General features: G+C 35.8%; 1 protein-coding gene across 1 annotated transcript in view; it reads left to right on the top strand.

Moving 5' to 3' along the window:
• The first annotated feature begins 5,297 nt into the window (after window positions 1–5,297).
• LOC124633191 (Down syndrome cell adhesion molecule-like protein Dscam2) overlaps window positions 5,298–27,343 on the top strand; it is a 39,759-nt gene continuing 17,713 nt past the window's right edge. The window contains exons 1-16 of the mRNA XM_047168343.1: window positions 5,298–5,505; window positions 7,683–7,899; window positions 15,268–15,410; window positions 21,206–21,364; window positions 21,589–21,717; window positions 21,948–22,053; window positions 22,379–22,583; window positions 22,869–23,088; window positions 23,373–23,520; window positions 23,890–24,056; window positions 24,128–24,218; window positions 24,301–24,479; window positions 24,555–24,700; window positions 24,940–25,075; window positions 25,453–25,572; window positions 26,823–27,008. Coding sequence (XP_047024299.1) covers window positions 5,499–5,505; window positions 7,683–7,899; window positions 15,268–15,410; window positions 21,206–21,364; window positions 21,589–21,717; window positions 21,948–22,053; window positions 22,379–22,583; window positions 22,869–23,088; window positions 23,373–23,520; window positions 23,890–24,056; window positions 24,128–24,218; window positions 24,301–24,479; window positions 24,555–24,700; window positions 24,940–25,075; window positions 25,453–25,572; window positions 26,823–27,008 — 2,359 coding nt within the window. The 5' untranslated portion in view covers window positions 5,298–5,498. The remainder of the gene's footprint in view (window positions 5,506–7,682; window positions 7,900–15,267; window positions 15,411–21,205; window positions 21,365–21,588; window positions 21,718–21,947; window positions 22,054–22,378; window positions 22,584–22,868; window positions 23,089–23,372; window positions 23,521–23,889; window positions 24,057–24,127; window positions 24,219–24,300; window positions 24,480–24,554; window positions 24,701–24,939; window positions 25,076–25,452; window positions 25,573–26,822; window positions 27,009–27,343) is intronic.

Here is a 27,343-nt window from a genome sequence, read left to right as displayed (position 1 = left end):
TATTTTTTTCCAGAGTAAATGAAGAAAGGGACTTTTTGAAATTTTGATAGCATCTTCCAAGGGCTGAAGTTTTAACGAGGTAGAAATTTAGTAGGCTTTAAAAGAATGTCGTGAACTTGGGACTGTGTTTAAGATAAAAGATTGGAAAGTGTTTCTTAATATCTGGCTCATCTGACTCGAAGAAAGTAGGAAAATAAAAAGTCAGCGATTAAAGTTTGACATGATTTAGTACGGGCTTATTTGTTTACAATGTTTTAAAATAGGCTTGTAATATCTCTGTTCTTTATATTTACTTTTACAAACAAATTCACAAACGTCTCTCTGTCTGAACTGTAAGACCGGCTAGATCTTCCTTAGAATTACCATTTCCATAACTTTGTTACGAACGCTGATGGCAGATGCTCCGCTTGAATAATAACAGAAGCCTAGGCCAAATTTTGTATAACGCTGGAAAGAAAGTCGATTAAAGAAAATTGGAAATTATGGGGCGCTGCGTGAATCAACCAAGGGTATGAAAACCCTACAGATTATGATTAGTTCAAAATAAAGGTCCGTATTGAAAGCTAACTGCCGACAGCACATGCAGCTTCTGCATGTAAAATGTCGAAATTTGGGAGCGTTACAGTTGGCATTTAAAACGTACCTTTATTCATCATCGACTTCTAAACAAGTACTCGTTGCATTCAACACGAATACCTTCATTGTTTAAAATTCGAATGCTTGATATTCATTAGCAATTTAGCATACCATCATCATAATACGGACGTCATTATGTTATTCCCGGATGAATAACACTGTTTGCGTATGTTACCAGTCATTGCCCAATGACTGGTAACATACGCAAACAGTGTATTAACTGCATAACTGGCTATTCTGTGCGCGCGTGCCACGGAACGTCCGAACACGTACGAATCATCACGTTCAGCTAAATTGTGCCTAACTAGCTAAACAGTATTGCGCGCAAAGGCTGGAATCATTAGTAATTTGTACCTCTATACATGTTGGTCATACATGTTTCGTATTATATAGTGCTGTGAATATAAGTAGTTTTACTTTATGCGGGCTTATAGTTTTTTTTTGTTTAATTATTTGGAAGCCATGTAATCAAATACTAACAAATGGGACATCATTACCTTAGTTGCCTTTCAGATGTATGAAAAAGAAAAATCTGCATTTTTTGCGATCGATTATTTATGCTATTTTATTTTGTTGTCTTTGAAAAAAAATTTTTTTTCGGATGTGAGTGCAGAGCTGTGGTATTTTCTAATCACAACTACGTAAGGGTTAACTATTTCCGAAATTCCATCTAAGTATCTATTTAAGTACAAGAAAAAAAATATGATTAAGCAAAATTATTTGCACTGCTCACGTTGCCAATGAGAATCTTTGGCGCCCGCATTGAAAGCAGATTGTTAAGTAGCGATCCTGATGGCTGGGCTGCGAACTTTGCTGAATCAGCTTACTAAGGATACACTCTCAGAGGCGCTCTAAATTCCCTGAATATTACCGCAAAATTGAACCTTAGGCAGCCGAGATGTTCTTTAGCAAGTCTAAATATGTAGATAACCTGAAACTGACGTAGTTAGCTGTGGAACAAGATAAATGTTTGAAAATTTAGCTTTGTTACCGAAGGCGACGCTAGAATAAAAAAAAGAAGTTTCTTATCGACATAAAAAATATTGATTTGATTTGCTGGTTATTTGTCCAGAGCAGGCAGAAAGTCCTAGGTATAGGTATACACCAACCTTATAATTTTTATTAATTTGAATCGTAATAGAAAATGTAACCTATAAAGTATTAAATTCTGAAGTTATATACGTATTTACATATCGGTACTTATATTAAATGAACGCGTCAGGTTAAATACTCTTTTGTAGGAACCCTCCTTCCTTCATCAGTGTTGATTGCAGTGTTCCGTCGCCGACAATGAGGAAATGTGTGAAAACCCATGGAATTAGACACGATACTTGTCTGAATACATTACTTTGAATTGTCTACACATTGGCGTTAGTATAAGTATTGGAGTAAATATACCTGCATAATACCTAACTGATTACTTTCGGCGTTAAAAAAAAATATAAAAAACGTTACCAAAAATAAGTTTACAATCGTCAACAATAAACCTTAGAATCTTGGTATCTCATAAGGTTTTTTCTTTGAAGTCCACATAAGCCTTATCTAATCCTAATCGGTTGTTATAAATAGAGGATTAAACTTAATATGTAAGTACGTGATAAACCTGTAGGTGTCTGAAGTATGAGAACAAAGTATTAAACCAGTGTTTTACTGTGTATGTACATTCTTGAAAATATTTATAGAGAGCTGATATTCGCTCAAATATTTACTTTACCTCTTACATATTTTAATAAAACAGTTTTTCATATCAAACATTATTCACTCATCCATTCATCATGTTTTTGTGAATATGTAGGTATCGCAAACAAAAAATACGAAAATAAATGTTTTCAATAACCAGCAAAATGTAAATATGAAAAAAGGTTCTTTATTGATATTAACATTTCGGTGTTCCAGCAGGTGAAATGTAATATCTGTGAATACGGATAACGCATTAGTAGAATTAATGTTCTGCGTTCCAACTTTGTCCGCCATTCTGAGGGAAATCGAGGCTCTTTTCCAATCTATTGAATGAGGAACCGATAATCTTGGGGGAACTCGTAATGCCTACTTATTATAGTTCGGCCATTCAGAGAATGCGTTCCTGACACGTCGCGATTGAACTGACGACGTAATAACATTCATTGATTATTGATATAATAATGTTGTTTTAATGCTCCTCAATTGTTAAAACGGTAAACAACCAGCAAAAATATTTTTATCGTAACTGCAACGCCATTGCAAAGTTACGTCGTCAGTTCAATCGCGACGTGTCAGGAACGCATTCTCTGAATGGCCGAACTATAGATGCATGCAAAGATTGATAGCTAACCGTACCCTTTCTGCTTTTGGCAAGGATACCACGTTCAAAACTTTGAATATGGAACATTCGATTTTAAATGTTTGGTGAAGAATATTTCAAAAATAGAACGTTATATTTGAGTGGTGCTTTTTAATACGCCAGTCTATTTATAATTTAACATTTATTTATGTCTTATTGAGAAGATATTTTAAAATTATACAGAAAATGAATTTATTAATTTCTGTTTGAAATGTTTTTGGTGAATAAATAAGACTATAAAAAAACTAAAACTATATTATCTTACAGCACAATTTTGCTTCGCTACGAAACTCTTTGTGTCTATGATTTTTTTATCTGTGAACACTGTGGAAAATAATATGGCGGGAATGAAAATACGGTGGAGTGCAAGTTAGCGAATTTTATCCACAAATCCACAACAGTTATAGTCATGGTTTTCGACATTCTATTAAAGAAGGAGTTTGTGTTTCATCACAATATCAGGCGAGTCACAACAAACTTACCGAGTACTTAAGTAAGTAGAACTTTAAACTTATCGACTTTCAACAGAAAAACTGTCAGAGTGTCTATTTCATAAGAAACTTATTTCTGGTTTAATTTACTTCAGTGAAAAGCCTTTATATGCCAATATGAGTCTCGATGACTATTAAGTAGGTAATCTTTCTTTGAGTCCAACAAATTAATGCACGCCGCGCGATGGCCGATCATAGTCCGCGAACAATTTTAATAGAATTAATATATTTCAGGCAAGCCCTGAATGTTGTTTATTTTAGACTAATTTGAATATTCTAATTAAATGTTTATTAAGAAAAGTTGTGGCCTTTAATAGCTTCACCTTGAAACATAACTTTTAAGAAAATAACGTTATTTTAAGTTACTTTTATTCGTATAACAAAACTTCGTCGTGAAAGAGTAATTTGCTTTGATTTCTATTAAGACAATCTTTGTCTCAGATATTTGCGCAGCTGTGTAAGGAATAGCTAGTTTAACAACACTTTACACATATTTATGTATTTGTTAAAAACCTTAAGCCATCGTATTTATTAAAAGCAACATTAGCTCGATTTAATACCTGGTTTATAGCGCTTATACGGTAATAATGAGAACCCATTAGGAGGTACAACACGAATGCCGTATATTTTCTTATACGGTACAAGCTCCCACATTTACAATCGCATTGCAACCCCAAAGCGGTTTGGTCCAGTAATAACCGGTATGAGCCGATTTGAATGCAACTGTGCCCGCTGCCCGTTTGCAATTAAATGTTTCCATTTCAATGGCGCACTGAAATAAGACAAACCTTGAATAGCTTTGAAAGTGGTTGTGGGGAATATTTCCATTCTGAAACGACAAAAGCTTGCTGCAGGTTTTTGTTTACATGTCAGGACTAAGTATTGTAAATTAGTATTGTGTTGTATGGGTATGTAGAAGGAATACCGTGAGCAGTTCAATAAACTATTAAACGAAAAATAAAAGCAAGTTGATTGATCAGTTTTCTCAGCGCAATGTGACGAAAGAACTATTTTACTGTATTACACACTAGCAAAATCTGTAATCAATAAATCAGCTCATTTTATTTATTACCTTGTTTTTCCGACTTTTATGTTCTTTACACCGTAGACATAATATAATTATATTTTGCTTAATCAACGTTGTCGAGCTTTACGACCATGTGAGACAAAGGAAAAACAGTACCTTACAAAATCATTTATTTAGTCAGTCAGAAAATCACCATATTTTTATTACATCACCAAATATTTTTATACTAGATAATTTTTATACTAAATAATAAAAATAAATTGTCAGTTCCAAGTTACTCCAGTCATTATTTTGTTTTTTTTTTTTTTGCTTTATATAACTTGGTTTGTTAAATTCATTAACTTCTTAAAATTAGTTTGTATATTTAATTCCTAGACCAACTTGCATTGTATATTATTGTACTTTCTCAGAGTCAACCCTTAAAATATTGTAAGCACTACATACCAAATGTATATATACCCATTATGTTTTAAAAAGAGTAACTATGGAGTTTCTTGCCCGTTCTTCTCCATAGGAAGCTACTTTTGGAATGGACAACTAGAATCAACCTTATTTATAATTTTTGACGTTCATAAGTGCTTGTAAAAGCCTAAATAAAATAAATGATTTGATTTGATTTGACTCCAAAACTATTTAATAAAATTGACGCAAAATTAAACGCAAATGATCATAAGAACGTATAGAGTACCGATTCGCCCATAAAATCAAACTTAAGTCTGTAGAATTAAGTTGGCCAGTGTAGCGTTTCAGTTGAGAGTAGTCGAGAACTCGAGGGCGGGTTTCAGTCGCTCGCGCCCAGTCCGCGTGCGAACGCCGTCGGGGAAACATGTGTTGACTCCCTTACCTCTTTTGGAGGGAAAACTTCGAACGATCTTCGTAAAGATGTTGAAGTAAAAATGTGTTAAAAATAATATGACTCTAGAACTGCAGTGTGTATTGTAAAGCATGTGGATTTTTGTGACTGTTTTGAAATCATGACTTAAATGGGTAGTTTGGAAAGCGGTGTTCAGTGATTGCGGAAATAATGAAAGGTTGGTTTTAGATTATTTTTTTCGGTTTTTATGCAAATTTTGTAATGAACGGTTTTATGATGAAAGTGTAGAGTTGAGGGTATTTTTACAAAATCTATTGGTATTGCAAAAAGAACTTGTTAATTTTTCGATAACGAAATTCAAAAGTTAAAGTGTTGATATAAGTTTTAAAAAAATATTGGAATACCTGCAAGCTAAAATCTCGGGAGTGTTAAACTTTTCACTTCTTTGCAACGATTTTACATAATTTGAAAGCTTTCAGAAGTAGCGCAGAATCTCTAGGGTTTACTCAACTTAAATTCTTTTCATACAAGATCATTCTTGGAAGAATGTTTGTAACTAAAAATACATACAACAAATAAATAATAATAAACTTATAACAAGTATCAAAAGCTTATTTCACTTTGAAAATATTTGTTAAATAAAGATTTAAAGAGATGGTATTGGCACGAAACAGAACATCATAAAAAAGCACGGTAGGCATTTTTTTCGGTTCAAAAAAGCATCGAAATTTCGTAGAATTTGCATCAGGCAGAAAACATGTTGGTAGCGAATAACCGAACTGAATTTCTTTTGGTGTTAAATAAAAAATTGTGGTATTTATAATACCAGTTATAGGTATTTTAGAATTGAACACCATTTATTCTACAAAATTCTATTCTATTCTATTTTAATTTATGGCAATCCGTGCCGATGACAATGTCGACGATTCTGCCAATGACAAGTGAATTCTACAAAATGATTATATTCTTCAGAAATGTAGGTTCCTAATACCCAGCACAACTATTAACTCATAATATAAAAGCTACATTTCAACATACGAATGTGTGAACTAAAATCTCAATTTAAAAGCTGAGCAATGTTCCCGGCAAGTGGGTCGCACCTCGGCAGTAAATAAACCGTCACCCCTCACGATAGAGGTTCGTACTGATTTATGTTATGACCCCGGTATGAACGACACCGCCGCTTCATCTTGAAATAGTGAAAATATACATATTTTTACGCTCGTATTGACAAGTAATGTATAGCGTAGGTGTATCTAGTTTCGTATCAAAGTATCGTTTTGAATGCTGAAGTGTTGCATTTCTTCTGAGAATTTATTTGTGCAGATGAAAATACCCAGTACCTATAATATTATTTTCAGAAATAGTAAACTTAAGCTTTGCTTTGAATTCTTATCTAACTTAAAATGAGATTTCCGCAAAATATTATAAGCACCGTTTGAAATTAAGCAAAACAGAAAACGAACCGCTAACGAATGGGATTCTTAGAAGCCACGCAATCTACCAAAAGGCCAGTTTAATTTACTAGTGAAAAGTGCTGACTCCAAGCATTTTATACAAAGCGTTCCTTGAAAAAGTTTTAAAACGCAACTCAGCGTTCGATCCGGCAGTTGATTCGTTTTGGTTCACTTTTGATGGATTATGCCAGGGAGAACAACTTCGTGGATGCAGAATGTTAAAACGTTAAAGGAAATTAAAGTTGAACTTTTTGAAACAAACACTCGTGTAACTGTTTTCGTATTTCTGGATGCTCTCTCTACTTAATTATGATTTATGGTGAATTAATTGTAATCAAGACTAATTTCTAAATGTTCATTCTACTAATGGCCGAATTTTATTCAATGTTTACGCTTATTGAGAAAACGCGTCGTTTTGCATTTTGAACAAACAATTCTAATAATAATTGATTTGGATAAATGGAATCGTGGTTTTTTCACGATCCAAGGATTGTTGTTATTCTATTGGTTGGATCTAACATCCAAGCGACAATGCTCGGTTTTGCGAAGCGCAGAAAAACCGAACGCAAAATCTGATCGGAGTGTAAATATTTATTTCTGAGAAATTATGCTGTACGCTACTGGTTATAAAATTACCTACGAAATGTCAGGTATTCGCAGTTATTATTAAACTGATTAAACATTCATCTAAAAATATTTGAAATACCGTACCTACTAAGCGCTTTCTAATACTAAGTAATATTATTTTTAGAAAAGCTCGCTGATAAAATATTTTTGTAGAGTCAATTTATAGGAAAAATATTATTTTTAATCTGGAACACTTTCTCTCAACGCTTTTAACGACTTCAGAATAGAGGTAGAGGTTCTATGGTCACTTTATGTCATACGAATTCTCCATTATTTGTGAACTGTTTTTCAAACATACTTCTTGTTTCAGAGTACAAGCTGCCATGGATGCTAATAACTCTGGCAGTACTAGAAGCGGTAGGCGCAACCGACAAGCGGCCGCGGTTTGTCACAGAACCGCCGGCGCGCGTGCTGTGGCCCGCCACGAGAGGCGCGCACGCTCTCTGCCGGGCAACCGGTCACCCGCCCCCGGACGTGCATTGGGTCACCGCTGAAGGACAACTGTTGACCACTATACCCGGATTAAGGTGAGATTATCTATAAGTTTATTTTATAAAAAAAGGATTACCGCTAGTTTTTAATAGGTAGGCATTATAATGCTATTTGTGTAATGCTATTACATGATTAATAAGATTAATAAGAGGTTAAGCATCACTAAAATATTCAACGATATTCACAAAACCATTGACAATTCGAAACTACCATTTGCCTATTGCTAATCCACAAACGAATGAAAACAATAAATCATAAATTGCAATAAAATTGAACTTTTTCTATTTCATATTGGCCAATCCGCCGATGCAACAATTCACTGAACATTGGACTATTACATTTTTAACAAGCCAGTAGCATTGTAGACCGTATGACGTAGGACATGGATTTCCATTAAAATTGTTCGACATAAATTCCCAATTAACGGTATATTCGGTTTTAGGTGATAATGGAGGAAATGGGAATAATTCTGCTAACAGATTATTACGTATTGTGTATTACTTAATGGTGGATGCATAGGTTTAATACATTACGAGGTTGTTATTTACTATTAAGCTATTGTTTAAAGTCTCACGCTGTCATGGCTTTGAAGCGCAATAATACTTTTTCAGATTAAATTATACTGAAAAAATCCTAAAGAGTCGAGTAAAGATTTTTCCAATAGATACCTAAATAGTTTTCTAAGCGCTATTTTGTACGTAGTCTTGTGGCACTCTCAGCGTTCTAAAGAGTTAGCGCGACTGATCGTCTGATCGGTCTTTAGATTGCTTCAGGATTGGGTGTTAGGGTGCAGGCGAAAGTCGGCGACGGGTCCATTAAATAAACTACTCGAACTTCACCTATATTTTACAAGAAAGCGATACCGGAGTGAGCAAGTTAATATTTACTGCGAGCACCCCAGGCGAATGCCTTCGCTACGTTCTGAAACACGTGTACTAGTTGAATATTTTACTTTGAATTTATGTTACATTACATATCAATTAGGAAACTCATAAGATCAAGTGGTTGAATGTTTGGAGAGTTGACATACATAGATACTAAAGATTTGAACTTTGTGCTTGGCTTTGAGTATAATTGAGAAATCACTTCATGTATTTACAACATCTTAATGTATTGCTGTATTTCTCTAACGTCCCCGTTTTTAGTGTTCCTAGTGTAGATACGGTGTTTATCGTGTTACACTTGTTGTTTTTATAGTAAGCCGGTAGTAGGTAAGAGAGTTTTACAAGCTACAACATTGTAATGTAACTCACTTTTGAATTAGACAAGGCATGTCAAAAGAACATTTTTTTTCACTTTTTAGCCTTGTATTTCCTCCTTACGGCAATATTAATTAAAAATAAGTGAACAGCGATGCTTCCGCAAAATAAAACATCCATCTCTAAAAGCTTATGACAAAGTTGTGTCAATTAATCTCGGTTGAAATTTCACAAGAAAAATGTATCAACATTACGCAAGCACCGGGTGTCCCAAAGTTTTTGCTTCACAGTGTCTAATGACTAACAGCAAGCGACTCGACGAGTTTTGTATTTTTAATAAGGCCTTGTGTAAGTGTGCCGGCGACTTCACCAACTTTGCCGAAGAGACATTTAAAACTTTGCAGCCAAAGTTTCTTAGCATTTTACTTACTACTTTAAAGTTATTTTAAAAGTGCATTAAGATAACATGCATTGTTATTGACTGGCGATTGGAGTGATTGATGAGTTTTCTCTTAAATGAGCCATGAGAGTTTTGTTTCGAACACTTAGATTGAATTTAGCTTGGGTATTTCTCTATACAAAACTGTATAGACTCACTTTGAAATATTGCTCTTATTACTACTAATTAAACCGACAACATAAAACAACAAGTTTACTTTAACATCTTACAAAATAAAAATAAAGACCTTGCACGAATGTTCTATTCATCTTATAGAGTAGCTGAATGAAACGTAGCCAATGCTCAATTAACGTTTTCTGCGAGAGCAACACAGTCACAAAATGATGTGTGGGGTAACTAATTCGAGTTTCCCCGCGGGGTGCCGCTAATAAATTGGCAGAGTTTCCGATCAGAGTCCGTTAAGGGTAAGTTGCGAGGCGAGGACGTGTTGGAGGGACCTACCTATGTGTTGAGTTGAAAACTTTGCCGATCTCCGATACACTTCCAAGGCGCAATTACTAAAGTCTTCAGTGTTCGCTAACTTAACGCTGTACCAAATTCTCAGCAAGAGAATCTTGATGTAGTCTTCAGAAATTTGAAAGTATTAGTAAATTGCTCCCGTGCTTTTGTCTATTATATGAAAAGACGTTTTGTTCTCACACATCTCAGATAAGTATTAATAATTTTGCTCGTCTTTACTTACATCTCTGTTAAAAGAGCGACAAAGAATTGCAAAAATGGACATTCCAATATGTGACATGTTCATTTTATTGCAAGCGCAGTTCACTATTTAAGATAGTCTGCCTGAATTATAGTCCTGAAAATATACGATGTACCACGTCGTACACATGTTGTATGTTGTTCATTAGTGCCATTACATGTCCTGAGCGGCTGCCAACTTACACCAAAAAAGAACACACAATAACATCATAATGTTGGAATAAACGAACTTTTGCGAACGCAGTAAATAATACTGAAATTATAACAGCGCACTTGAAAACCAGATTTCGTTTTGAAAATAATTTCCATTGCCCCAAGTAAAATATTACTGGGGGCACTTATCCTGTAGAAATGTAACAAGACGCTGGTTCGGCGTAACGAGCAAGTAACTCTCAATTGCCATACACTCCACTCCCGGCGACGGCAAAGTGAGCATGAAACAAACGATTATGGTGACAGTTGACTTATAGCCAGCGAGCAGCGATAAATGGCCACGGCACGTTCACACGCTACCATATTTTTTCAACGATGCTAGCTTGTTTCAAATGTAATTCTTATATCGTAGTAAGACAGCTTCTTCACAAGAAATCTTAGAAAAATACTCATTTTATATGTGTACAGAACCCATTTTAAGCACGATTAAACATTAGCCAGAGGTTGTTTTAGTATTAAGTATCAGTTAATACTTTAGGTGCCCGTCCCAATTGTTTGAACGCTAATGGAATCTATTGTTACAGAGCTGATAGTGGCTAGACAAGAGGGATCTCGTTTAACGTGATTCCACATTCCATTATCGGCATGATTATGTTTGGTCCCTTGACAACACAGGGATATTACGTTTCGCTTCACAAACTATCAAGGTTATTTTACGTCTTCATTAAAAATCACCGAGAATTATGTAGTCTGCGGCTTGTTATGACACTGTCAGACTTAAAGTTTTCGCATACTGAACGGGAGTGGCAAGTTAGCGACACCAAGTAGCGTGAAACTTAAATAAACCTTGTAGGTACAGCTCTCCGTGAAGGCATGAGGGTCGTTTTCTATATTCTGTGCGGTAAAATAAATGTAGTTTGGGTTAGTTACGTATCACGTCCAACTCGTGTCAGCAGTAAGAAGTAACAAGGCGTTGTTTACTCTCGCCGAGTTGGAAACTTTTGGACATTTCACCTGTGAACTTACTTTAAGGTTTATTCGTGGAGATAGCTCGCCTGAGCACACGATAACCAGGTACACAATTTCTGAATGAAACTTGTTGGGAAATAAAAATGGACAGGTCATTTATTTTCCTGTTATATGAAAGCTGAAAAATATTTTCGTCATGAGACTTTAAAAACACCGCTACGGAATTCCTGTGTTCATGTCGTAAATTATCAATATTGTATTTAAGCATGTTTTTATTTCACTTTCCACTTTGCCTTACATAAAATAATTCGTCCTCCGAACGTTCAATCTAATCACATTGTTTCAACGCAGAACTAAGCCCAGATACCAAAACATTGGAATAGAAAATTAGATTTCCATTTCCATATCAATAGGTAGGTAGACAAAGTTGTATAGCACGTTTATGTCAGCGGAAAATTGGCAATGATCGAATATCGAGACGGCTGAAGATAACCTGTCAGCAACGACTGTGTGATGACGGGAAGAGATTGAATATAATGGCACTCTTTATAGTTATGATCACGTAACGCACGTTGCGTAACGTTCCTTCAGTATATGTTTTGTAAAAATGTAGCAGCATTCATTTTAGATTAAAAAAAAACATAGAAACATTCTTAAATAGATATGTTTGAAGTGTTGTGGTGTTAAAACCGATTCAGTAAATCGAAAGTTTGTTTTGGGTAAATGAAAATTTGGAAAATGTTGGTTTAAGGATAGGTAATAGTATGATCTTATAAAGAAAACATTTCAAACTACATGTTGCTTTGTTCTTGAGATAAAAAAGGCAGTTGAGATTTGAGCTTGAACTAAAATTTGCAAAAAATAACGTTACCTTAAATCAATCACGACGTCATACAGAAAAAATCTAATTAGGTATTATAAAGTTATGAAAGTAGCATAAAAACGGAAATTTATACTTTAGCCGAGAATTGAAAGTAGGGAGAAAAGGAGTCGTCGAAAGCAATAATTTATAGTTTAAGATAATTTATCGGGACTGGTTTTTATCATACCTACGTCCATAGTATACCTATATACCAATAAAGGAAATTTAATAGGAAAGATCTGTGATTTTTTTTTTTTTACACTTTAATATATAAGCTGTTGTTTTGCATCCGTGCCATATTCAAGGTCGTCATTATGCTAATGATTCTCGACCCAAATTACCAATAAAATGGGTACGTATTTTTTTTTTCCGAATTCCGTCAATGTCATCTAGCCGAATTTAAACATGGCGCGTGTGTTACTGGCCTTAAAACCGTGCTGCGCCCTCACACAAACGCAAACACAAAGCATACGCAACGATTATTCATAAATTTCATTCATAAAATTGGATTACTTCTGAAATGCTACGACATTACAATGACAAAAAAAGCAGTGCATATTAACTATTTCCCGTCTTCTGTAATTCCAATCGATTATTTACGTATTTTATGTCCTCCTCCTGAAGTATGGCACAAATGCAAATCGACACCTTGTATAATTTATACGAAACGTATTATTCTATCACTCACTGAATACGATTGACAACCTTAACAACTTATAATCTTATTAAATCATTGTTAACATTTAGAAGCATGAGTTAGAACTTGTTCCAGTAGTTATTGTTTTTCTTCCACCACAGTCTGGTGCACTAATTAAATTCTTTATGCTTCTGGAAATAACCCAGTAAATAGATTCATAACTCTGATTAAAATAACAATTTCATAACAAAGCATTATTCAACGAAGAAACAATGATTAAGAGCTCCTTTCTAACTAATTAACCCACGGAATTAACCATACTTCGATGTTATGCTCGGAAGACAAATTTTATTTAAACTAAGAAATTCTTCATACCAATACATTTCTTGATTGAGTCTCGCTCTCTGAAGCCAATATAGCCATTAGTTCTCGTACATTACACCTAGTTTTACTGCCCGTCGCCGTCGTTACAATCACTCTCAAATTAACTTACTATGAAGTTTCTAACTCCCGTAAATGGAAGTTTCTAGAGGCCAAAAGAATCTTTAACCATATTTGTAGTCGACTTTTATTGATAAAGAGTAGGTATAAACGTTATTTTGTTGTAACATGGTGTACTTATAAAACCGCTAAGACGTAGTCCTGAAAACGTAGAACTACGCTACTAAGAACTACGTAAGTAAACCTTTAATGCTAGTTTCATTAAACGGAATAAACGGCTAACTTCTATCATATTTAATATGTCAATAAAAGATTCGATAAAACTGTGCCTCAGAAAGTGATTTTCTTTATTCCAAGAAGTGTAATCTAAATCTGTTTGTTCTATTTGTTACAAACGGAGGTAATTCCAAGAAGAAATTATATTCCTATTTTTGAATAAACCTACTTTTAGCGGAAATATTTTCACCGAAACGTAATTCGCCTATAAAAACGCGCCTACATTTCAGCTTTAATATCGGAAGCTTAAAAAAGGATTTTAAGATGATCACAAATATCATGCATGAACGTAAAGAAGTTGGCGCTTAAGGAAATGGCTGTATCTTTACTGCTAACGATTACCGTCATAACGTACTTTTATACGAGCCAAGTTCCATCTCTTAGTCGGCTGTTCCATACCGATACCGCCGGTTAAAGTTTTGACGCGTTGTAAACGAGCCTCTTACATCTTGACAAATGAATGGAAATGAAACCGCATGATGACAGTAATTCGTTCAAGTTTTTCGGAGCAGGTAACTTGGTGCATACGTTTTGCGGTTGCGGTGTTCAAATTGGAATAGGGGAAACTCGAAGGTGGAATTTTGAGATCATTTCTGGTGTAACTAAGACTGATGTTCTGAACTAAGTTTCTAGCTATTATTTAAATCTGGCCAAGATTCATGCTGTTCTGATACACAGATATTTTATTCGTAAAATGTATTTATGACACATGTTCTTTGTATGGCGAGCAATAATCGAATGTCAATCATTTTGGTAAATGTTCGAAGCTAGATGTCTCGTCAGAATAATTACATGTCGACCATTTTCGAATTCATCATTTTCTTGTTTATGCATCATTCAGCGTTGTTTATGCAGGTTTTGAGTGACTGATTGCTTACCGAATAATAATGCCTCGTAAGTCAGTTTGGAAGAGTATTTATTAGGTAATTTTATTCTTAAAAAGTAAATATCATAAATGCAAAAGCCCTACGATACGGAATTACCACAGAAATATCCTAAGGGTAAAGAAATATTATGCCCGAAATAAAGCTGTGATTAATCGACAATGCGAGTTTTAAATCGGTATCCCTATAATATTGGGTCTATCACATGGAATTGGTTAAGCAGGCACACTACCTAGGGCCGCGAATTAGTACAAACTCGATTTGAGAAACACATTTGAAACGGTGGATATAGGTAGATCGTGTAGAAAACATGTGAACCTTGTCTACCACAAAAAAACGGGTAAAATTCTTAACACTTGCAGGGACCGCTATTTTTAATTAGTTTCTAATTAAAGCGTATCTGATTCTTTCAGCTTTTCATTTCCTTTAGTCAAGTCCTTGGTAACTAGAGCAATTATATTATTTCCAGTTTTTCAGTTGACAAGCGTCTACTGCAGAATAATAGATATTGTAGCTGTGCCATTTCTATTTGATAGCTATCAATTTAGCTCTAAGTACGCAGTTTTATGTCGAGTGCAGAAGCCTTGTTACGATATGACCAGATAAAATGGTCCACATTTCAGTGCAAGAGAGATGTGAAATTATTCGTCTAATAGTAGTCCCCTTTTGGTACCGTTCCGTAAGCTCTAAGTAGAATAAATAAGAAATACAATATTCACTCATATGTTTTCAATTTTTTAAGTCGGGCGTCACTATACATAGACTTAGCATTTTTTTAAATCTTTTTTTCCAGTTAGTTGTTAAGGAAATATTTTTGCCCTAGGCACGTGCTAAGTGACGGCAGGCTAGTGGTTGGGGCAAGACGTTCGCTGATGGACGCGGGTAGCGGCGCTGGAGCAATGCTGAGGTGCCGGGCATCCAACCGAGCGGGAACAGTGCTTTCCAGACCTGTTATGTTACAACCTGGTGAGTTCTATGTTATTTAATCCAAGACTATGTTTTTTTCTAAAAATAATGTTGGGGTATAGTTTAAGAGCACTTTCTACAAAACAATAAATATCAAAATTGTTCTCACGTTTGTAGAGATCTGAACTGATTACAAATATCATACATTTGCGACTACTTGTGTTTCTTTATTACCATAATTATAATACAAAATTAGCCAAATTCTGTTCTAACAAAAGGTACCTATTTATTCAAACAAAGAGATTTATTCGGGTTTGACCTCGTAAAGCAACATTTGTAATGAATAAATAATTGCGGACCGAAAATATTTATTATTTTGATCGTCGTTTTCACACAGATACCTATAGCGTAGCTTCTGCCTCAATTACGCAGAGGCAATAATGGAAATTATAAAAACTGTAAACAACAGACTTGTGTAATAAACAGATGTACGGCAAGAGGGCAAAACAAATTACAACTTCGAGTCGAGTTGGACCAATTAACTTTCCGTTACAGCAGGGGAAATATGAAATAAAATGAAAAACAGCCCACGGCTCCAGAGTTTTTTTACGCAGAAAAACTTTTAATTAAGGGATTAAAAATGACATTAGAGTGAGTTCGTAGCAAACGTAACTTTCTCTTTGTTTCCTGAGGCTCCGCAAGGCAAGCTCGAACAGGGCTTAAATTACGATTAGGTAAATAGATAAGCACTGAGTGCTGCCTCACTATAAGTCTTGTTAAAATCTTACTTCACCGTCCCTGAGGGCTACAGAAAGAAAAATAATGTAACTTAAGTTTCGTAACATTCATTAAGAACACGAAACGTTGGAAAGTTGGAGGCACTTTTCGGGGACGTTAGAAACAAAAGTGGGTTATTTATCAAATTAGTCATGATCTGTTTATTTAAATAAACTTCTTAATTATTTTTTTCGAAAGTAATTGGTTAAGTTAAAACGAATTATCAACTCGCTGGTTTGCTGCAGATTTTTTTAAATCTTTTCAGTTAAGATAATTTATTTAGAGTAGAATTTTAGAACGAATTTGAGAACTTTAACTCAAAACATAAGTTTTAAATATTATTGTTTTCATTATTCATAAGTTTTTATTTTTGCACAATAATTAGTTCGTATTAACAACACTTATTTTCCATACCAGTAGCCTCCAGACTTTAATATTAGGTATTTGAAAAGATGAATATTTTTCACTCCAATTACTTTTTCCAGCGAGACGCGGAAAGTTTTAATTAAAGATTGAGCGACATTATGTCCCTCATCTCGGAAAAATAACCTTGTTATAACGAAGCCGACGGACTGTTATTGAAAATAATTTTGTTTCTTCAAGCCTAACGTTTGTACTAGATTTTTGTATCGACCTAGTGAAAAAAAAACTCTCGTCTCGTCTTTAAAGCAGTCTTTTATGTTTAGTATTTTATGCGGTTGCATTGAATTTCATAAAAAATGTATTTGAAACTGTTGCTAGGTTAAGGCTGATAAATCAGTTAAATGAAATTGACCACAGCTTAAACTCGACTTATATTCCTTCAAGATACAAAATTAAAAATTTAAAAAGAAATTGGTACAAACCCTCATGATGAACTAAAAAATAAAATTTTTAGTTCATATATAACAATGTATGAATGTGGTTAAGTCGTAACTTTCTGCTAGAGCTGTATAACAAACGCGGCGTTTTCCCGAGTTTCAAATAAACCTCTCGATTACTCGTTCATTTTGTTCCTCATCATATTTCGAGGCACATTAATCAATTGAGACTGTCAGTTAAGACAACTCCAAACAAATGCTTCAGTGAGCTCGTTAACTCAGTGAACTTCGTTACGGAGCTCGATACAACACAAAACCAGTGGAGTTAATGCCTAAGAACGCAGCCACGTTAACGAGTTCCACAATCGTAAGTGGTTGCTAGTAAGAACATCTCTTTACAAACTCATGAACTAGCTCTCAACTTACAGATTTTACTTACCATATTTTAATATTTTCCCCTACAATGAAGCTGAGTACAAAGGGAAAATTGAAAGGCAACAAATGGGGGCGCAGTAGAAGCTTATTCTCATTCAAATGAGTTCCGAAGCAAGTATTCGACACTCTGATATTGCGATACTTATTTACCTTGCGACTGATTTTTCTATGTTTTTCAATCTATCGGTAAATAAGTCTATGATCCATTATTATTTTTTTCGTTGACTAACTAATTTAAGCTACCTAGAGAGTTACCTCCCTCATCCGGCACTAAAAAAGTCAAAAGACAATGCGTCACGAAACAGTTTCTTTATTTTATTTTACTTCTTAAGTACATTATATTTTTAGCTCTGCATATTTATTCAATTTATTTCATCTGGGCAGCAATAAGATGACGTAAAAGAATTACACAAAAGGCGAACTTAAATATAGCTTGAAATTGACGGGAGTCAGGCCTAAGATGGCTTCACAAACAAAGCCATGTCGGACGCAATTATTCCTTTATTTATTATTCCGTCTCATTTTTGTTTCGTTATTTCTTTTGACAAGTTATGAAAGTCTCAAGTTACGCATTATTAAAATGAACGTAAAGTTTTATAATGTCTCATGGTTTTCAAAACATGTAAAATTAAATTATAAATTTAAAAAAACCCCCGACCCAAAAAAGCACGCAATTATTATGACAAAAGGTTAAAAACGCTAAACCCTATAAAAAGCAAAAAATAACTTTTAACACTACGTAAGTACCAACTAAAGCATGTCAGACTAAACTAAATTTTGTCGTGTCGGGGGACCGCTCTAATTTATTAGCTTAACGTTAGAAGTAATTATATACTACTACATTATATATACTTCTTATAACTTTTTATATAATTTTGTTTAGATACGTGTTTTTTTATACGAATGTTGTAATTAAGTAGGTATCATTTGATTAATGTAGTATTTTTAAAGGTAAAAAACTAGAAAATAAAAAAATAGTTACTTACCTGTCAACCTACGTAGGTGGTCTTGGTCATATTAGACTAAAATAAAAACGTGGGGCCCATTAACTGTTGCTGTAGTACTTTCTTCTAGAGGTATAATAGGTGTGGATTGCATCGACTTACTATAATCGTAACTGGAGATTTTGACAATCAATAAATCAGCCGTAGCGGCTTCACCAGCGAACGCCGAGCTCATGATCTACCAAAGTATAAAGATATGCTTTGCCATAGGTAGGATTTCAGAGGGGCCCCACGTTTTTATTTTAGTCTAATATGACCAAGACCACCTACGTAGGTTGACAGGTAAGTAACTATTTTTTTATTTTCTAGTTTTCAGTGCACATAAGATAAAACCGTTTAACTTAAAAGTTTTTTTACCGATTTTTTATTTTCTAGTTTTTAGTATTTAATGAAAATGCCTACCGAATATTCCTCATTCTATCTAATTCATTTAGTGCATCATTATTACACGGTCTCTTACCTGATAATTTATCACAATCTAATTCCTCAATACATAGCCCTTCCAGGTACTTTTTTTTTTAACGACCCCAAAAATCATCACATGACCTCTCCTGCTGTGGGTCAGCAGCGGTGAGGGACTGCCAGACTCTTGACTAAGAACCGTTTTGTTCCGTCGTAGGCCTTTTATGTACCAGGGCCGCGGTAACTCTTTCAAACAATCTCGCAGCCCAGGCAGGCCTTGGCCCTGTTGGGCCCCGCTGGAGTTACTGACAGTTTTCTACTTGTGAAGCCCTTTCATTTGATACCCATATTGGTGGGATTGATAAAAAATTGTTATCAGCCATTTGGTAGCGGCGGCCATCTTAGATTTCAATTTTGCATAGTAAATTGTATTCTACTTGTTGAGACCCATCAACATGGGTATCAAATGAACCTAAGTTATCCGCCATTTTGTAGAGGCCGCCATCTTGGATTTTAATTTTATATAGTACATTGTATTCTACTGGTTGAGAACTTTCATTTGATACCCATATTGATGGGATTGATAAAACCTACGTTATCCGCCATTTTGTAGCGGCCGCCATCTTGGATTTCAATTTTTTATAGTATATTGTATTCTGCTTGTTGAGCCCTTTTATTTGATACCCATATTGATGGGATTGATAAAACCTACGTTATCCGCCATCTTAGATTTCAATTTTGCATAGTAAATTGTATTCTACTTGTTGAGACCTTTCATTTGATACCCATGTTGATGGGATTGATAAAACCTAAGTTATCCGCCATTTTGTAGAGGCCGCCATCTTGGATTTTAATTTTATATAGTACATTGTATTCTGCTTGTTGAGCCCTTTCATTTGATACCCATATTGATGGGATTGATAAAATCTACGTTATCCGCCATTTTGTGCCGGCGGCCATATTGGATTTACAATGTTATTGATATTACTATATTGTATTGTCATCGGAATTAAAGGTGTATACAAAATTTCAGATTAATCGGTTGACAGGAAGAGGGTGAAATTTGAATTACTAAATTTGACCCAAGAATGAATAAAACAAACTGGGTGAGCTAAATAAAACCGTTTAAAAAGCGGTCCCCCGACACGTCAAAATTTAGTTTAGTCTGACATGCTTTAGTTGGTACTTACGTAGTGTTAAAAGTTATTTTTTGCTTTTTATAGGGTTTAGCGTTTTTAACCTTTTGTCATAATAATTGCGTGCTTTTTTGGGTCGGGGGTTTTTTTAAATTTATAATTTAATTTTATTTCATGCTTTTTGAAGGAGCTCCTTAATTTTTCCTTCTTTCATTTAATTTCTTTTAGTTTAAGATGTGGTCGATATATGCGATCTCGGCCAAAGGAAGCTGTTTAACAATCCTCATGACAAACTGGCTCTGGGAGAATTGCACAGATTGAGAAACAATAAAGATTAACCTTTGGTCATTTTAGACTTTCAGCAAAAATACATATAAATCGGTTTATCCGTTTCATTCCGGCATTCCAGGGTTTCATCCGCCACATCCTATTTCCAGCATCAGGTTCTAGTCAATTAGAAAAATGAAGAGAGCTAGTCAAGACAAATTCAACGAGCCCAAACTCGATGGGTTTACTAAAAGGCAGTTCAGGGTTACGTCTCCTATCTTCGTGTCCTAACAGCAGACCAGCTCAGTGGTTCCAGAAGACATTAGTGTTTCAAATTTCTGATCCCACATATGCTTGCAAGTAAACTGAGCGTGTAACATTCCTATCACACCTAACAAACGAGCTGATGACCTTGAAGACCTGAACCGATTTCCACCAAACATAGCTAAGAACACTCCCGAATGACATACATTTCAAACAAAAAAAACCGCATTACAATCGGATCATCCGTTTGGGAGCTACGATGCCACATACACACACACACACACACACACACACAGACACGTCAAACTTATAACACCCCGTCGTTTTTGCGTCGGGGGTTAAAAATAAAACATCTTCTTTTGTATATATGTATTTTCCTAAACAAGACCGCAAACATTGAGGTGTACCTATAGAATACTGAGATACAAATTAAAAACTTATGTTGTACCATTTTTGTTTGATTTAAAGCAGACCCCAATCTGGTCATAAATAAAGGAACATTTTTAATATTCCAAATGTATTGTGAATGCGAGGTCCATTTTTGTTCATTTCTTTACTACGTTTGAGTTACAAAGTTTCGTAGTAGGTCCATTACTACGGTGTACAGGATTTTGTTTTGATAAAGTTTACGTTTCGGTAAAGGCAGAGCTATTTTGTTTGGCAAAATAAATGAACTCTGTTACTTTATAATGGAGGTTTGGAAATCATTTTTTTCATTCTTCTAATTTTATTTTAATAAAATGGCATTCTCTCGTGTCTTGTTTCTTTAGTGGAGGACAGTGTTCTCTCGCACACTGCTCGGCAGCTGATTCCGGCCAAGATCGGCGGTGCTGTGATATTGAGGTGTGAATTGTCCCCGCAAGTCGGCTTAGTGGATATCACTTGGCTGCAGGATGGACTCCCGCTGTCCTCTGGATATTTAAGTGGTGGTAAGATAAATAAATACATAGTATAATAATGAGGCACAAACTTTATTTACCTGTTAAGTTTTCCTCTGGTAATTATTATTTATAGAAGTTCTTCTTCTTCCAAAACCTTGACCTTTTCCTATAAATGTCAACATCTTTTAATATTTCATGAGAGTCTGTTGAAAGTCTTGCAGGAAATTTTCATCAAACGACTAATTATTCTAGAAAGTTCAATTTTGTTTTAGAACCTCGTTGGGTGTCCGGGGCCAGCGGGATCCTGCTTGGACTGGACCTGACTCAAGCGGACATACAGGCGGAATATTCATGCGTGGTGCTCGACACTCCTAGTCCGCCTTTGAAACTCACTACCGACGGTCAGTCAAGCTTATATGCATTTAGAATGTCCCCTACAATCTGCAGAGATTAGATTTACTGGATTTGCTCTGTGTTTAATCGTCAAAGGAATACGCATGATTAGAATAGCATTATGAACATACAAAGGTTCATTTGGACATCCTTTAAATTACTGATTTACCTTCTTATTATGTGAACTAAATTTTCTTTATACAATGAATTGATACACGTGTTTTTTTTTCTCGTATAGATAGTAGCTGGCTGGAAAACATTGAACTGAATTCAGTAGAATCTCGCGTTGGGGACACAGTTGTTTTACCGTGTATACTACGACATATCACTGGACATGCTGTAAGGTAAGTACACTTCATTATACATATGTAGTTGCACTCCATAACGATAGTTATTAATAGAATAATCATTACTGAAAAAGGCACATTTCATACAGTCAACATATCAATAGATTTTTTGTACCCAAGGTTCTATAGGGATGCCTTGTTTGGGGCCAATTTTCAAACATGTTACTTATAACATGTTTTTAATATAAAATCATGCAATTTCTTATCGTTTGAAAAATTACTTTTTATATCATAGGTCCTACTTACAAGTATCTTCATTTCATGTTATAACCAGTTCAGTCTACCATTTCATCCCACTGAACGTATAGCATTTAATCATCAGTTGGCAGCGGCAGGAAGTGTCCGGGACGTGGGCGGCCGTGTCCGGCGAGGGCACGGTGCGCGGCGGCGCTCTCGTGCTCTCGGCCGCGCGCGCTCACCACGCCGCGAGGTATGCGTGCTCGGCCAATCCTGAGTCGCCGTCAAGAGTGTTGGTCAAACTGGTGGTTTATGAACCGCTGACTGTTAGTGTGTCGCCGAATCCGTTAGTAAGTTTTGGAGATTTGAACTTTCTTTCAACTTAGGTCGAATTCATTTGAGTTATTAGTACTATCGCAATGTTTCCCTAATCATAACTACTGAATTCAGTATCATATTCGTTATATTGTAAAGAAGACATTCTTGATTGAATACGTTCTTGTACTTATCAACTTCAGGACAGTAAAAAAAAATTGATACTTATTTTCCAAGTTTTGCAAAAATACATCCTGTATAAGGTCTATTAAGACTCTAGTTGCTTATAAGCAACCCTAACCTATTATGTTTTTTTGTAGATGATAGGCACAGGCGGGTCTGGTCACCTTAATTGCTCAGTAGTAGGAGGTCGTGGTGGTGGGGTGACACTGAGCTGGCAACACGAGGGTCGGCCCCTACATGCGCCTCAGTCTCGTCTAACTGTTGGTCCAGTGCGGTCCCACCATGCGGGGTTATACCAGTGCACTGCGCATGATCATTCTGATTCCGCTGTCGCTGGCGCCGAGTTGGTTATTGCTGGTAAGTATTGAATATTAAAAGTGGCTAGGAGGGTAGTTAAGGCAAACGAGTTAGAGAAAAAAAATACCGATTTCTTGGGCTGTACAATTATTATCAACCACTTCGTCATATTCACGATTTGAACATATGTTTATAGAAATGCTTTGTTTGTCTTGATGGTGATTTGATTTGCAGATCAGAATCGAAGAAATCTTACAAAAACTCCTTTGTCTTAGCTACCTTCTAGACTCGTGTTTTATAAAGTAAAATTTCGTTCAACTATTTACCTTGATTCCGTATTTTAGACAGGCCTCCGAGGCTGGTGTCAACATTCAGCGGAGCAGTTACAAGGATCGGACAAAGTATTGTTATAAGATGTGCTGCCACTGGAGTTCCCTCACCACGGATCCTTTGGACTTTAGATGACAGACCGTTACCCGCTGCTCCAGATAAGTAAGTCACAGATGAGCCCTTAATTTTTCTGCTGTTGAAATTATTCTTGCAATTATAGTTCGGCCATTCAGAGAATGCGTTCCTGACACGTCGCGATTGAACTGACGACGTAACTACATTCATTGATTATTGATATAATAATGTTGTTTTAATGCTCCTCAATTGTTAAAACGGTAAACAACCAGCAAAAATATTTTTATCGTAACTGCAACGCCATTGCAAAGTTACGTCGTCAGTTCAATCGCGACGTGTCAGGAACGCATTCTCTGAATGGCCGAACTATAATATGGAGCCTTTTGGAAGACAGCAGACAGTTTGGAGCAATACAGTCGCCTTCTTAACGTCTTAAGTTCTCTTTTCTTATGCTAGGTACAGTGTTAATACAAGAGCAGAAGCAGTCCCAGGAAGTGAAGAGGGAACTATAGTGTCCACTCTAAGTGTGACAATCAGGACAGCAGACGAGGGAGGTAGATACGGCTGCAATGCCACCAATTCACAAGGATCTCATGCACACCAAGCAAGGCTGAATGTTTATGGTAGGTTAACTCATAAATGGAGTTCTTCCAAAGAATAATTGGGGTTCTTAGTGGTTTTGTTTTGGTCACAGGTCCACCAAATATCAGATATTTGCCAGCATTACACGTAAAGACTGACACTGATGTGACAATACATTGCCCATATTCGGGATATCCCATTAAGTAAGTCATTAATACCGTTCACAATCTTTATTTTATATAACTGGTTATTTACAAAACTCTATCAACACTTGAACATTTTTAGAGAAGTGGTATGGAAGCGAGAAGACGGTTCAATAGTAGACAGCATATTAGAATCAAGCGACGAAAGAGGAGTTTTAAGACTGAATTCAGTAAGAAGTTCGGCGGCGGGCACTTACACGTGTGAAGTGAGGGCTGAGAGTGGCGAACTTGCTCGAAGGACCATACGCCTTGACGTTCATAGTAAGGACTTCGTTTACTTGACCGAAATACTACAACTTTCTAGCAATATTTAAATATTTAGTGTATTGTCAACAGAGCCACCGAAAATAGCCCCCTTTCAGTTTCCTGAAGAACTTGAAGTGGGGGGAAGCACTCAAGCTACCTGTAGTTTGATATCGGGAGACAAACCTATACAGTTCACGTGGCACAAGGATAACTTGCCTATTCCTTCAATGCTCAAAGTAAGTTGTGTTACAAGGGGATATCTCACTGATCTATCATTAACAGCCAATTATGCTAATACCGGCTCTAATTTAACAATGCGCCATTTGCATTTCACCACATATCACATTATTATTAACATTCGCATAGTGATATTTATGGTCGTATGTATATTTGACAGAGCAATAAGCAATCTAAAACAGATATTAGTTAAATACAAAATTGTTCTCCATACATTTTTTTATTTGCTTTTCATCAGGTTGAACAGAAAAATATGGACTTTTTCTCTCTATTAATCATACAAGATCTAAGTTCGGCCCACAGCGGCGAGTACACTTGTCGAGCTACAAACGACTTCGGAACAGTCAGCCATAGCGCTTCACTGATTGTCAAAGGTATTTATTATCTTACCTCTAAGTTTAGTCTGGTCGCACTGTACCATGTGTTGCCTAGTTTATATGAGCGGCTCGAGCATTTTAGTGCATATTTGAATTGTGGGTACCGTACTGAGGACTAAAATAATAACCTAGTTGAAAATATTAGAAAAAAGATTTGAGAATCAAGACTTGGTTTGCAACGATCACCTTCATACAATGTAGCTCCAAAGTAGTCGGTACCTAATGCTAGTAAAATTCTTAAGAATTATGTGTACTTAGCTCTCTTCTTTACCTACTTCCGCATGTCCTATCTATTTAATTACTTCTTCTCTTCTGATCTACTTCTGTACTGTTAAGAGGGCCAGCGTAACATATAAAGCAGTCTCTCCGCACAGAATCGCCGACATGGGTGTGGCGAGCACAAAACACTTCGGTGTCGGCCGGAGCGGCGTTACTTCTGCCCTGCTCGGCTAAGGGACAACCCACGCCTAGGATATCTTGGGAATATTCTACGGGTAAGTAGAATAATGTTCTCGAAAGTTCTGTTAACATGACCTTATTATGATCGATTGAAAATTATTTGCGTTAAAAGTCACGTTAAAGTAAGTTTTCAGTAGGTGTCTGTTTTTTGTTTGGAGTTTCAAGTCAGGAAAGTCGTATTGAGAAACTTCTTATTTTTTGAAAGTTTGCTAAAAAAGTTAAATAGTTTTTCATTTAATTACTGATCAAACACACTAACCATTTATTTGAAGGATTTACCTATCTAATTTAATACCCTCATTTTCCAACAAACGTGCATAATAGCATTAATTTCAAATGGAGGTGAACTGAATTGTATAGGTAATAACCAAATTTCAGTGGTCGCATAATTTCAGGCACCGGGATATCCAATAATGTATTTCGATTACGTACGTATAATAGAAAACAAAGGTCAGTTATATGTTGATACGTATTTCGTTGTGGACTTGTGGTAATTCAATAGTGAGTCAATTTAGTTAGTTTAGTTGTTGATTGAAATGCATTTAAAATGAATGGGCTAATTGGTCTCAATGCGGTCATGCATGTATATTAGGACTAATAAAAAAACAGCTCCAAGTATGAGGGGAATACGTCGAAAAAAATTTAAACAAGAACAATAAACGTAATGTAACAGCAAAGCCCAAATAATTCCAACAAACGCGACCGTTGACCCGCAAAGTTATATAAGGAAATTGACTTACTAGTTGGTCAACGAGAAACTTCATGGAAAAGTTAGAAGGTATATTTAGGTACTCTCTCTCAGGTGGACAATATCACAGCGGGGCCCAGCAGGGCCAAGGCCTGCCGGGGCTGCGGGTTGTTCGAAAGAGATACCGCGGCCCTGGTACATAAAAGGCCTATGACGGAACACGACGGTTTTTAGTCAGTAAGAGTCTGACACTCCCTCACCGCTGCTAACCCACAGCGGGAGGGGTCATTTGATGATTTTTGACGTCGTTAAAAAAAAAGGTGGACAATATCAATAAATAAAATATAATAATATACAATATCAATTTCATTGTAATACCAATTTTGTAACTCAAGAACGGTCTCACCTAACCTAACCAAATTAATGTTTAGGCTTTGTTCGAACTATTTATCGGATGTTGCACAAAATCGGTCTAACGGTCTTTCATATATCACATTATTTGTAACAAAATGGTGGACTTCTTACGTAGTGAAGCACTAGTATGACACAATTATGTAAAAAGATTACCAGTTATTGAAATATTAATAAATTATGTAGACGGTGACAACTGGCGTCACGTGCTCTGGGGCCAATCAGAAGCGACGGACACTAGCGGTGGTTCCATCCTCATAGATGGCACTGTCTGGCTTAGAGCCGCCAGTCCTGAACACGAAGGCTGGTACCGATGCACTGCGAGAGTACAGCATTCCTTCCTACACCATTCATTCTATCTCGATGTTAGAGGTAAGTTCTGAGTTGTATTGAAATGAGGTAGTTTTAACTCCGTCTGTGACTACTTTTCTATGTTAATTTGTTCTTCAACGAGACAAAGCTAAAAACTTAATAGGTAACAATTTAACCTGTTCTAGAAGTCTTACTAAAGTTGAATGAATGCAACTTGATTAAAAGCTAAATTCATACTCTGGGTTCTATTCTGATCATATTATTATGTATTTACGGTCTTGTTTTGGTCTTCATAGCCAAGTTAAAAACTTTGTTCGTATCACTTCTTTTTATTCTATTTATAGAATGTTATGTCGTTATTCTTACCCGAATTTCCTCTTGTGGAATATCTCCTA

The sequence above is a fragment of the Helicoverpa zea genome, chromosome 9 (assembly GCF_022581195.2).
Source record: "Helicoverpa zea isolate HzStark_Cry1AcR chromosome 9, ilHelZeax1.1, whole genome shotgun sequence".
NCBI classification, from domain to species: Eukaryota; Metazoa; Arthropoda; class Insecta; order Lepidoptera; family Noctuidae; genus Helicoverpa; species Helicoverpa zea.
Note: the sequence above shows the minus strand (reverse complement) of the source record. Positions and strands in the feature narration are given on the sequence as shown.